Genomic DNA, 14,376 nt, shown 5'->3' on the forward strand with positions numbered 1-14,376 from the left:
TTTCCTTTACATGACCTTGAGTGTATTTCATTGAATGTGGTCTTTGCACTCAAGCTAAGCAATTCGATTAGTGAAATATCACCAATACACCATAAAAATATACCAAATGACTGAAACAATTTTATAGAGATTTAGAGAAGCATATGTGGGAGGGGGGTAATTTTGTAAAAAAAGTTTTCCCTTTTTTTAATCTGACCCTTTGAAACCTTTCTGTTTACAATAGGAAATTGGTACAGAACATTGAAAGTACTGTAGATAATATTCTGTTTCGCATATGCACATGTTTGTATTCTGTGTGCAGTTCTCCCATGGGACAACCTTTAACCTTCCCTCTCCCCCAACTATATGTGGTCTTGCCCTCAGTATAGGGAGTTGCTGGCTTCTGTAGGGAGAGTCAGGAGCTGGCTAGGTAAAAGTCTTAAAGAGTGGAGGAAATGAAGAGGAAGGGGAGAGGAGAGAGGGAAGAAGGAGGGAGTGAGTGTAAGGGTAGAGGGAGATAGTAAGCATCCATGTTGATTACAAACCAATATTAGTCTCCTCCTATTGACTTATGATTTTAAGAAAGTGTATAAATATCTGACATATATAGCAGGAAAATATTCACTTTGAAGGTATTGATTGTGACAAAGTAAATTAATATTTTAAGAATATGTTAAAATTAGAGCATTGGAGGAAAATGCTATCTTGTAATTAGCTATAAATTCAATTTAACTGTCTTCAGTAAGATCTATACCAGTGATGGTGAACCTTTTGAGCTCGGCATGTCAGCATTTTGAAAAACCCTAACATAACTCTGGTGCCGTGTCACATATAGAAATTTTTTGATATTTGCAACCATAGTAAAACAAAGACTTATATTTTTGACATTTATTTTATATATTTAAATGCCATTATTTAACAAAGAAAAATAAAAAAAATGAGTTTGCGTGTCACCTCTGACACGCGTGTCATAGGTTCGCCATCACTGATCTATACTATAGTTTTCATAGCAACTACATACATCCTTGTATGTGTGAGTATATGAGATTTTGATAGCAGCCTAAGATCAAGTTAAGTATAACTTCATAGCAATATTATGTTTTTGTGATCCAGCATGGACTCTTTTATTTTAAGAGGTACGTGTCTTTATTTTTTATTTTATTTAAAATATTTTAAATTGATTTCGGAGAGGAAGGGAGAGGGAGAAAGAGATAGAAGCATCAAGATGAGAGAGAATCATTGATCGATTGCCTCCTGCATGCCCCACAGTGGGGGTTGAGCCTACAATTGGGGCATGTGCCCTGATCAGGAATCGAACCTTTACCTCCTGATTCATAGGTCAACACTCAACCACTGAGCCATGCTGGCCGGGCCAAAAGGTACGTGTCTTTAAAAGAAACTGTTTGAAGAAAGGTGTAGGAGAATTTAATATTCAAAGAAATGTTTTTGTAGGGTGAAAAAATTTACAGAGAAAATACCCCCCCCCCTTTTGATTGTAAATCCAAATTTTAGTAAATTGGATTGTTTAAAGCAGGGGTCCTCAAACTTTTTAAACAGGGGGCCAGTTCACTGTCCCTCAGACCATTGGAGGGCTGGACTATAGTTTAAAAAAAAACTATGAACAAATTCCTATGCACACTGTACATATCTTATTTTGAAGTAAAAAAACAAATGTTTTCGGCAGGCCGCATGTGGCCCGCGGGCTGTAGTTTGAGGACCCCTGGTTTAAAGTAAGATGAACTTATTAATTGAAATGGTGATTTTCTTGATGTATATATTTCTGTTTGGACTTTCACAGGAATCCATGGGAAAGAGCTATGATGGGAGGGCTTACGTTATCACCGGCATGTGGAACCCCAATGCACCCATATTTCTGGCACTTAATGAAGAAACCCCAAAAGGTGAATTTTCTTAAAAGATTCCTTATTATTTGCTTAAAATTTCACATTATGGACAATGTTGTTTTGCCATGTTTTAAAAAAATATCTGGTGCTCATTTAAAATGGAGTATTTTTTCATTAATAGATTTTACTATAAAATTTAGCCCAGACTTGTGTTTTGCACAATAAACATATCCGATATTGTTTTCTTACTATTCATTTTGCATTTCTACATCCAACACTATTTCTTTAGCATAAGGAGAACGGTCTATTGCAGGGAAAATAATAGTCTAAGTTAATGTGTATAATGCATTAAAACATGCTAAATCTTACGTGGTTTCACATGATTACTACACATATATAATTATTGACACTGAACACTGTTGTACTGAGGCGCAATAGAAAGTAAACACAGGTTCAGGTGAATTTTAAGAAGATTGTTATTTACATAATACTATTTAGAATGGTGCTCTAAATTTTGTGAGAAATCAATTTGTATCTCCAGTAAGTCCTTCAAATTTTCTTTTTTTAAATATGTTTTTATTGATTTTAGAGAGAGAGGAAGGAAGAGGGAGAGAAAGAAACATCGATGTGAGAGAGAACCATCTATAGGCTGCCTCCTGCACATCCCCTACTGGGGATTGAGCCTGCAACATGGGCATGTGCCCTCACAGGAATTGAATTAGCAACCTTTTGGTGCATAGGATGATGCTCAATCAAGTGAGCCACACCAGCCAGGGGCAGATTTTCTTTAAAGAAATATTACATTAGGAGTTATTCTTCTTTAGAGTTTAAAGGTTCTTTTTCTATTTTACCTATCTATTGGGGAAAACCTATCTATTGGGGAAAACCTCCTATCTATTGGGGAAAACCTCCACTATTCAAAAGAATCCCCCCTAGAGATACATGAATTAATTTTATTAGATTATGTAGAAAGTATTTGTGCTTTGTGTTTTATTATTTTTATTTTTTGTTAACCTTCACCTGAGTATATTTTTTCCATTGATTTTTAGAGAGTGGAGGAAGTGAGGAGGTAGAGGGGAGGGAGGAAAGCAGAGAGAGAGAATGAGAGAGAAAAATTGGTTGAACCTGCAACCCAGGTACATGCCCTTGACCGAGAATCGAACCCGCAACCCTTTGGTGCACAGTACGGTGCTCTAACCAATGAGCAATACCAGCCAGGGCTGTGCTTTGTGTTTTATATGTCATTATAGAGTGATTTTATTTGGAGGCAAAATGATGGAAGAATATGAATGAAATAATGAAAGCAAATTCTAAAATTCTGCATATTTTTGATAAGCATTTTAACTTTAAAAAAATATAACTTATAATTTTGTTCCAGTCTTTTGAACTTAGGGAGTTTAGATCTTAGTAATGTATAGCAAGGATATCATTTATGACAAACCCTTTTTTCCTTGTTGTTTACCTTTTCATTTTGTTGAACATGACTAGTGTTGAACAGAATTTATGAATGGTATATAGTCACATTGGTCATTTTTCCCACTGTGTTTATTTTTATTCCTACTTTTTCCAGGTATCTGTCAATTACCCGTTTGTTTGTTTTTTTGCTCCTCCATCATCTGCTTTCAAACTAACATTAATTACCTCATGAATTATAATCTTATACTAAATTCTTTACTGTCATTCAACCAATAATTTATATTGAGAAAATAATGGATTTTTTTTTTTATCTTTGTCTTACGTTATTTCGTTTATAATGTAGACTTTTGGTTAAACACAGGAGCATTAGTGAATACTGATATGGAAGTGTAATATATTGATGAAGAATATTAGAATGATAATTACTCTCAAATTTCTTTAAAGAGTCTTTTCCAGTCCCATAAATTGCATGCATTTAATCACACATCAAGCTATTTCATACTGAGGGCTAAAAAGGGAGAAAAAATAATGATTATATAAAATTTAGCTTTTCATATATTAAGAGTAAATAATTTTTACACTCACAGTTTTTTATGTCTGGAGCTAGACTTGTAAATACCAGCTTATTAACTTCTTTCTTATTATTACTCAGAAAAAAACCATAAAAATGAGAAAAATAAGCCAGTTGATAATTTTGAAGAATAAAATATCCAAATTTCAAAAAAAAGTAAAGCAGTTTTTATCTATTTTTAATGTAACATAGTTCAGTTTCATTTTGTACTTTAATACACATTGAATCCTCAAATAAAAGACAATATATTTTAAAATTTATGTTTTATTAAAATAAACTTCATGTAATATTGAATTATAATAATCTTCTGATCCAAAAGATAATGTATCTTAAATTTAAATTATTTCATATGCAAACTCAATTGTTTACCTGATTGCTAAAATTTTCAAATCGTGTCCTTGATATTATAAATTATTGAGGAGATTCATGAATTACAGTTTGATTTTTACAGAAGAAGTTGAGGCCCTGAGAGAGGAAATGTCTTGGATCTTTTCACTATACCAAGTTGTGTATTATAGTCTATGTTTTGTGTTATTCTCTCTTACCCCTCTACATTATTCCCTTAGACTTTAAGGTCTTCTAGATCAAGTACAATATCTAGAGAATCCTACTTTCTCTTCAATTGGCAGCAGAATGCATGTAAGAATGCAATACAATATTTGAGTTTGATGATATTAATAGATGTGTGGTTGATGAGTATAAATGTTGTAAAATGTTTTTTTTAAAAGCACAATTGAATGTTTCTTTTAGTGGGCTTGGCCATTTGATTCTCCCTCTAACTCAGAACTAAAAGTGGTGGGCACAATAAATTGGAAAAAAGTTTTTAAAGTAATGAAGAAATGACAAAATGGTATGGAGTAACCAAGCCACAGACTCAAAAATCCTAATGAATCTGAAGTAGGGCAAATAAAATAAAATCAAATCCATATTTCAACCTATCATTATGAAATTGTAGCCAATGGCCTGGAAGATTCTAGATTCAAATTAAAGGAAGGCCGTGGCCAAGTAAACATTTTAAATAGTAACTGAAATTTTGACTGTTGTTTTCAAAAAGGACTCAGATACATACAATATGTATGAAAATCACAGTGATTTTCCTGAGGGTCAATATATATATTATGGACAATGAAGGAGGGAACTGACAGATATCCAGGGATTTCTCTTAAAGCATATAATGTTGAAGTATTCATTTTAATAGCATCTTCCTATGCAAATTTAATATAGTGAAGGTAGAGCAGCTCTTCTGATTTGATGATCTTTCCAAGCAACTCAACAAACATGATTTCTAGTATCTCTTTTTATAAAATGAAAGAGCAAGCCTCTGTGATTTTTCCAGAGGTTTTTCTGGGAAATCTGAAAGATAGTTTTAGTGTAAAAGACATCCTGAAGATTTTATTTTATTTATTTTATAGTAAGATCTGATTTGGGAAAAAATATTAAAGTTGTCAGAGAAGATTTGGACAGCTAATTAAAATAGGATTCTGTGTGATGAGCAACATATTTGGAATACTTGGTTACTATTTAATCAAACTGACATGAAAACCTTTAAAATTAAACATAGAAGGTAATGTGATAGTAAGTGAGGAAACTGTTTTCTTAAATAATGAAGGTATAATAAAGCCAGCATAAAACACAGAAAATTTCTGCTGCAGATAAACGAGTGTACATGACTGTGGCAGTGGATATGGTCGTTACGGAGGTGGTGGAGCCTGTCCGCTTTCTCCTGGAGACAGTAGTACGTGTATACCCTGCAAATGAGCGATTCTGGTATTTCAGCAGAAAGACTTTCACAGAGACTTTCTTCATGAGGTTGAAACAGGTAGGACCTTTTTGTTCTCCTCATGTAATAGCATATTTTTTTCCATCATTCTTTTTAAATGTCAAGATAGTTCCTTAAGTAGCAATAAAAAGCCATAAAATTTCTCTAATTAAATGATGTTTAGAGTCAACCAATAGAGTATTTGAAAAATCCACATCTAGGTAATATAAGTTAAAAAAAACAGCTAGTGTAATAATTATGTACTTTCCCCCCTAGAAACCTGTCATGTGCACCTGTAAAGCAACAATATACTTAATAGAAATATTGATTCTATATTTAAAACAACTTTTCTTCCTTTTATATATAATAATTAAAATCAAAAAGACAGGGCACAGAAATATTATACCTTTGTAAAGTTATAATGAATAAATACTCAAGTAATATCTGATTACTTTTCATAATTATTTCTATCTATACTATTATATGAATATAGGGTGGGGCAAATGTAGGTTTATAGTTGTAAGTATGCAAAACACAGTTTATTCTTGTATTATTATTTATTAATTATTGTGTTATTTTCCATATGAACAACTGTAAACCTATGTTTGCCCCATCCTGTATATTGTTTGACTTATTAGTAAGGTTATAATGTTATTTTAATATTAAATGAACAAAAGTAGGGTTTCCAAGACATTCCTAAATTAGGCAGTGTTAGTAGGTAATACACATAATTTTTGTTTTATAGTGAAGGAAGAAGGTAACCATTACCAGTCATTCATTCCACTGATATTTATTGAGTACCTATGTGTCAGGCACTGTATTATTTCTGATTGAAAATCAACATAGTCCCTGTCTTTAAGGTGCATACTGTCCAGTAGACAGGATAGCCATTGAACACATGAATATGATAAATGTGTAATTACCTGTGGAGGGAAGTGAAGGAAGAACAAGGTATGAGAATCAAAACAGGGAACTCAGGTTAAATTCTTTGTAGAAGTGAAAGGATCTGAGTTTGATGGGGGTTAGCAAAGAGTAGGAGGAAAAGCTGTATTGGCAGAGAGAAAAGGATGTCCCTACACCTTCAGCTGGGAGAGAATTTAAAGATTCCCAGTGCCGAATGAGGCCAAAGTGGCTGGAATGTAGTGACACACTTAGGTGTGAGATGAGGTTGGAGGCAGTATAAACTAGGGCTTTGTAGGCCATGCTTGGTTAATTAATTGGCAGTTGCCTTAGTTTTTCCTTCTTAAAAATAATCCATTTATAATATAAACCATTTATAAGGTAGAAACTATTTACTTCCATGAATTAGTTGAGGGATGTTGTGATATCTCTTTATCTCAACGCGAGGTAGTGAGTCCTAAGAATCTAGCAACATTCGCTTACCTGCATGCCCTAGAATCTGTGGTGTCTTGGGTTTTTATGATAAAAAAGATTGAGTTCTTCCAAAATGGTCAGCAGGTTTCATTGTATTGGTTAACACAATGCTATAAGAACCATACATTTCAGATACCATGTGAAGAACAAAGTACTTCCAAATTTTTTTTCAAGCATGACATACTGCTTTTCATTACAGCGCTTTAAAAAAATATATTTTTTTAAATTGATTTTAGAGAGGAAGGGAGAGGGAGAGAGAGAGATAGAGACATCAGTGATGATGAGAATCATTGATTGGCTGCCTCCTGCACGCCCCATACTGGGGATTGAGCCCGCAACCCAGGCATGTGCCCTTGACCAGAATCGAACGGGACCCTTCAGTCCGCAGGCCGATTATCTATCCATTGAGCCAAACCGTCTAGGGCTCATTTCAGCACTTTTTAATGGACCATTGAAACATAGTGTTTCCTTCACATTTCTCATATTGAAACACATGTTTATCACTTTCTCAGACAGAGGGAAAAGGTCACACCAGTGCTGGAGATGCAATCTATGAGGTGGTGAGTCTACAGAGAGCGTCTGAGAAGGAGGAACCTGTCACTCCTACTAGTGGAGGGGGCCCAATGTCACCCCAGGAGGATGAAGCAGAAGAGGGTAAGAAGGGACACTTACTCAGTTCTCTTTTTTATATAGCTGCTTTACTTACAATCCTCAAAGATGTGGTGTGTGTGTGTGTGTGTGTCATTCCTAGTCTCGTCCCTTCTCAGGCTAGATTCTGCTAGATGCAAAGAGAATTTGGTTCATTGGGTTTCTTGGTTGTATAGTCCCCATTGCCACTTTATGCAACTGCTTAAATTTGACAGCCTTGCTTTGCTGTTTTGCTTCCTATTTTATTTGAAGTAGTTTTGAAGTGTTTAATGAGAAGTTTCAAATTCTCTCAAGTGCCATTAGAATTTCAGTGAAATGTTATGTCCTACTTCTCATGAGGCATTATTCACTTATGACTTTTGTGTTGTTGCTTTATATAACACTTACCACTCGCTTTTTTGAATTAGTGTGATATCTGCTCTGTTTTCTACCTGGATGCTGCTGAACCTCCAGCATGAGAGTCATACTTCATTTGGCTGTGTGCTCAGTAATCTTTTTATAGAAACTAGAGCTTAATGACAGATCTTTACTTTAAGCCCTTATATTATCTGCTAATAGGGTAGGGTTTATTAAAAATAAATTTCTGAATTTATCTTATTTTGAAAAAAACATCTTAAAATTCTCAGTCTTTCTATCTATGAAACCATTTCTTTCTTGGATTGCCATAAAAATAATAGTTATTTTTAGCTAATATTTATTGAGTGCTTATATATGCTAGACATTATTCTAAGTGTTTTATTAAAAAACTTTATGAAGATATAATTTATGTACTATGGAATTTAACTGTTTATTGTGTATATAGTTCATTGAATTTTGACAAATGGTGTATAACCACCAGCAGAATCTATACTAAAAAACTTTAAGATATAATTTATGTACTATGGAATTTAACTGTTTATTGTGTATATAGTTCATTGAATTTTGACAAATGGTGTATAACCACCAGCAGAATCTATACTAATAAAAGGGTAATATGCTAATTAGACCAGATAGACCAGACGTCTTCTGGACGTCCTTCTGGACATCCTTCTGGACAAAGCCATGGTGGCAGGGGCCGAGGCAGAGGTGGTTAGGGGCGATCAGGCGGGCAGGGGAGCAATTAGGGGCATCAGGCAGGCAGGCAGAGGGGGTAGGGGCGAGCAGGCAGGCAGGGAGAGATGGTTAGGGGCGATCAGGCAGGCAGGGAGAGATGGTTAGGGGCGATCAGGCAGGCAGGCAGGTGAGTGGTTAGGAGCCAGTGGTCCTGGATTGTAAGAGGGATGTCTGACTGCCGGTTTAGGCCCGATCCCTGTTGAACATCCCCCGAGGGGTCCCAGATTGGAGAGGGTACAGGCCGGGCTGAGGGACCCCCCCACCCATGCATGAATTTTGTGCACCGGGCCTCTAGTCATAATATAAAGCATTTCCATTACACTAAAGCTTTCCTCATACCATTTAGAGTCCATCCTTTCCCCTCACCTGTGATCCCTGACAACTATGATCTGTTTTCTGTCACTATGTTTACCATTCCTACAATTTCATGTAGAAGAAATCATGTAGTACATCTTTTGTATATGGTGTCTTTACATAGCATAGTACTTTTGAGATTTATCTATGTTGTGTCAGTATTTGATTCCTTTTTACTACTGAATAATAACCTATTGTAAAGATATATCATGGTTTATCTATCTAGTCACCAGTTAATGACCACTGGGTTGTTTCTAGCCATTGGCTATTAAGAATAAAGCTGCTATAAATATTTGAGTACGAGTCTTTGGTGAATATATGCTTTCATTGGTTTTGGGTAAAAACCTACGAGTGGACTGGCTGGGTCTTATGATAAGTGTCTACTTAACTTTATAAGAAACCACTAAACTGTATTTCAAAGTAACTGTACCATTTTCCATCCTTATCAACAATGTATGAGTCAGTTGCTCCATATCAACATTTGGCATTGTTAGTTTAAAACATTTTAGCCATTCTGGTGGGTGCATAGTGGTATTTTGTGGTATTAGTTTGCATTTCCCTCACCATTAATGATGTCCATCTTTTTATATAATACTAGAGGCCTGGTGCATGAAATTTGTGATGGGTAGGGTCCCTAGGCCTGGCTGGCAATCAGGGCTGGCTGGGGCTTTCCTTCCCCTGGCTGCTGGCCGCTGGCTGGGGCTTTCCTTCATTCTGTGCTGCCCCCTGGTGGTCAGCGCATGTCATAACGAGCGGTTGAACTCCCGGTCGGTTGAACTCCCGAGGGGACAATTTGCATATTAGCCTTTTATTATATAGGATTTGCCACTTGTATATCTTTTTGGGCAAGAGTCTATTCAAATCTGTTATGCATTTTTAAATTTGGCTATTTGTCTTTCTCTTGATTTTCAAGATTTCTTTATATGTATTGATAAAAATCTTTTATTAGATATGTTTTGCAAATTTTTCTCTCATTCCGTAGTTGGCCTTTTCATTTTCTGAACAATGTCTTTTGAAGAGCAAAAGTTTAATTTTTATGAAGTCTATAATTTGTCAATATTTTCCTTTATGATTGTCTAGGATTTATTTAAGTTTTTATGTATGTTTGGAGGGAGGTAGAGGTCAGAGTTCTTTTGTTTTTGGCTTAAAAAATAATAAAAACATTTATTATCTCTCACAGTTTCTGTGGGGAAGGAATTAGGGCGTGGCTTGTCTGGGCAATTCTGGCTAAGAGTTTCTTATGAAGAGTCAGATATAGTCTGAGGTGTAGTCATCTGAAGATTTCACTGGGTAGGGCTGAAAGCTTGGAGAAACTTCCAAGGGCTCATTCACATAGCTGCCAAATGATGCTGGTGGTTGGTAAGAAACTTCTCTTCCTCTCCACATATGCCTCCTCATAGTGGCTGCTTGGATGTCCTCATGGTGTAATGGCTAGCTTCCCCTAGATAGCAATCCAAGAGACCAGGCAAGGTGGAAGCTGCAATGCTTTCAATGTCTTAGCCTTGGAGTCACACAACATCATTTCTCAGTATTCTGTTGATCGCAGAGTTCAGCCCTTGCTTCCATGGTGTGACTCCGCTGTATTCTATATAAGACTTCCAGGAACACCGTTGTGATCATCTTCATCCTAGCCAACATGAAGAGGAAAAGAGATCACACAGACAAAAATTCCAGGCCAGACCAAAAATTTGGTGCCCGTTATTTTCTGCTAAACAAGAACCACAGGAGTGGTTGGGGAATGTAATTGAGCCATGTGCTCAGGATAAAGAATAATAAACAGGTGTGACAAGCATCAACCAGCAAGTTATTTAAACACAATATTTCAGGCAATTTCTTGCAAAACTGCAGTTTCCTTTAGAAATGAAAAATATATGGAACTAGAATTGGGAAAGACCAAAAATGATAGATGACAGGCACTTCTCAATAAGAATACATTGTACAGCTTAGTATCACATAATTATGTCCTTATTCTAGTTTAGTAAAGACAGTTCTTCACTTTTTTTTAATATATATATTTTATTGATTTTTTACAGAGAGGAAGGAGAGAGATAGAGAGTTAGAAACATCTATGAGAGAGAAACATCGATCAGCTGCCTCCTGCACACCTCCTACTGGGGATGTGCCCGCAACCAAGGTACATGCCCTTGACCAGAATCGAACCTGGGACCTTTCAGTCCGCAGGCTGACGCTCTATCCACTGAGCCAAACCAGTTAGGGCGACAGTTCTTCACTTTTAATAACTTAAAGAAGATAGCTAACTAACATGGATTAAGTACTTGCTTTTTGAAATATAATGTATTAGATATTAAGTAGACCTACTTACATATTTTACTCACATTAGCTCTAAGATATAACTATTATCATCTTTATATTTCATATGAGAAAGTAGATTAAAACTTTTAAAGTAAATCATTTGAGGTCATAGGGCTAAAAAGTATAATATACAGAATTCAAACCATGAATTTTTATAACTGGCAAAATCCAGGTATTCTTATTTAAACCACTGAATTGGTATTCACTCCTAATGTTTAAAAGGTAGTATTTTTAGTATTTCCTTTACAGACTACATATTCTTTTTTTTAAAAAATATATTTTATTGATATTTTGCAGAGAGGAAGGGAGAAGGATAGAGAGTTAGAAACATTGATGAGAGAGCAACATCGATCAGCTGCCTCCTGCACACCCCCTACTGAGGATGTGCCCGCAACCAAGGTACATGCCCTTGACGGATGTCGAACCTGGGACCTTTCAGTCCGCAGGCCAACACTCTATCCACTGAGCCAAACCGGTTAGGGCAGACTACATATTCTTGATCTTACATATTCTAAATCATGTTCTAGATCTGTCAAGAATTGGAGACTTTGAATAGAAAAATATAATATGAAAATATAACATGAGACCAAACAGTATTGTTTTATGTAAAAGCATTTTTGAAGAATGATTTCAAGCAATGGGTAAACAAGGGCATTAAAAAATAACTTTAGGTCTAGTTTTTAAATGATGACAGCTGGAAGCAACTCATACTTCTTTTTTTTTATTTTTATTTATTTATTTTTTAATATATATTTTATTGATTTTTTACATAGAGGAAGGGAGAGAGAGAGTTAGAAACATCGATGAGATAGAAACATCAATCAGCCACCTCCTGCACACCCCCTACTGGAGATGTGCCCACAACCAAGATACATGCCCTTGACCGGAATCGAACCCGGGACCCTTCAGTCCGCAGGCCAACGCTCTATCCACTGAGCCAAACCGGCCAGGGCCATACTTCTTTTTAAAAAAATTTAAATTCTTTTTTGTTGAAAGTAATACATATGTCTCCTTTTTTCCTTATTGACCTCTCCCTGCCCACTCCTGCCCCCCAGCACAGGCCTTCACCCTGCTGTTGTCTATGTCCATTGGTTATGCTTACATGCATGCATATAGGACCTTTGGTTGATCTCTTACCCCTCCCCTGCCTTCCCTCTGAGGTTTGACAGTCTGTTCCATGCTTCTATGTCTCTGGATCTATTTTTGTTCATCAGTTTATGTTCATTATACTCCACAAATGAGTGAGATCATGTGATATTTATCTTTCTCTGACTGGCTTATTTCACTTAGCATAATGCTCTCCAAATCCATCCATGCTGTTGCAAATGGTAAGAGTTCTTTCTTTTTTATAGCAGCACTAGAGGCCCGGTGCACAAAAATTTGTGTACTTGGGTGGGTCCGTCAGCCCGGCCTGTGCCCTCTCGCAGTCTGGGGCCACTCGGGGGCCCCTTCCCCTAGCTGCTGGCATCAGTTTTCCTCCGGCGCCCAGAACCCAGGCCTTTGCTCTTCGCCGGGAGGGGTCCAGGCCCCGGGGGCATGGCGGAGGCTGGCGCGGCAGGCTTCCCTCTTTGTTCTTTGCTTGCCACGCCGGCCTTCGCTCGCTGCTCCTGCCCGGGGCCAGCCGGCTTTGCTTTGTTGCTTGGCGCCTACTTATGCAAATTGACTGCCATCTTTCTTGGCAGTTAATTTGCATATCGCCCTGATTAGCCAATGGGAAGCGTAGCAAAGGTATGGGCAATTACCCTTTTTTGTCTTTTATTAGATAGGACTAGAGGCCTGGTGCACAAAAATTTGTGCAGTGTGTGTATGTGTGTGGGGGGGAGGGGTCCCTCAGCCCGGCCTGGCCCCTCTCACAGTCCAGAAGAGCTTAGGGGATGTCCTACTGATGGCTTAGGCCCACTCCGGAGTGGGCCTAAGCTGCAGTCTGGCCTCCCTCTGCAGGAGGCAACTGGGTGGATCAGGGGAAGGCACCACCCCCATCACCCCGCTGCTGCTGCCACTGCTGGCCCTCGCTTCTTTTTGCTGGCACCACTCCCCACCCACTGGTGGCTGGGGGCAATCTGGGGCCAGGCTGGCTGTGGGAGGAGCTGTGGGAGGCTGAGGCACAGCAGGTCACACCCCATTCAGCCTCTTTGGAGGCGTGGCGCCGGAACCAGCCCGTGCCGCACCTCTGTGGCTGCCCGCGTGGCGCTGGAACCAGCCCGTGCCGCACCTCTGTGGCTGCCCCTGCGGAAGGGGCAGCACTGGGACCAGGACCATGCAGCCCTCTCTCCCTTTCTGCTGCCTCTGCGAAAGGGCCCACAGCGCCGCCCTCTCCCATGCAGCACCACCCTCTCCCATGGCCTCGGCCTCTTGTGGCTCTCCCACGGCCTCTCCCACAGTGCTGGGCTCTCCCATGGCGCCAGGTTTTCCCATGGCCTCAGCCTCTCGTGCAGCGCTGTCTCTCCCATGGCCTCTTGTGTGTCACCAGCTCTCCCGCGGCCTCTGCGAAAGGGGCCATGGCGCTGGACTAGCCTGCGCCACTGACTCTCCCACACTGCCGGCCCTCAGCCCTCTCAGCTGCTGTGGCTTTGTCCACAGTCTAATTTGCATATTACCCTTTTATTAGTATAGATAGTATTCCATTGTGTAGATGTACCACAGTTTTTCTTGCTGAAAAAAATGGGAAGGCCCATAGCTGGCCTATAGCATGAGGTTGCCATTCTGGTGTGGAAAAGCCAAAGATGGGCTAGAATTTTAGCCGGGAGATTTATGGTGTGAGTGGGCCTTCATAAGATCCAACGTGTTGCTGGAGGTCTGGAAGGCTATGTACGAGTGCAATGCTGTGCACATACTTAGGAGAGAGCAGAGAGGGCCTGACAAGTCACTCCTGAGCTGGATGGAAGGCCTTGCTTGTGTGTGATGGAGGTGTGTTTCCAGAAGTCTTGTCTTCTGAGTGGTTTTGCGTCCTTCTTCTTCTTCTTTTTTTTAAAAAGTATTTTATTGATTTTTTACAGAGAGGAAGGGAGAGGGATAGAGAGTTAGAA

The 14,376-nt window shown here is 38.4% G+C and overlaps 1 protein-coding gene across 4 annotated transcripts in view; it reads left to right on the plus strand.

Moving 5' to 3' along the window:
• Nucleotides 1-14,376, plus strand: part of RABGAP1L (RAB GTPase activating protein 1-like) — a 400,947-nt gene that overhangs the window by 51,401 nt on the left and 335,170 nt on the right. For all 4 annotated transcript variants that reach the window (XM_014540906.1, XM_014540905.1, XM_005867681.2 and 1 more), the window contains 3 exons: nucleotides 1,778-1,880; nucleotides 5,463-5,629; nucleotides 7,456-7,597. In XM_014540906.1, the coding sequence (XP_014396392.1) occupies nucleotides 1,778-1,880; nucleotides 5,463-5,629; nucleotides 7,456-7,597 (412 nt within the window). The remainder of the gene's footprint in view (nucleotides 1-1,777; nucleotides 1,881-5,462; nucleotides 5,630-7,455; nucleotides 7,598-14,376) is intronic.

This window comes from Myotis brandtii, unplaced genomic scaffold (assembly GCF_000412655.1).
Source record: "Myotis brandtii unplaced genomic scaffold, ASM41265v1 scaffold250, whole genome shotgun sequence".
In the NCBI taxonomy this organism is placed as follows: Eukaryota; Metazoa; Chordata; class Mammalia; order Chiroptera; family Vespertilionidae; genus Myotis; species Myotis brandtii.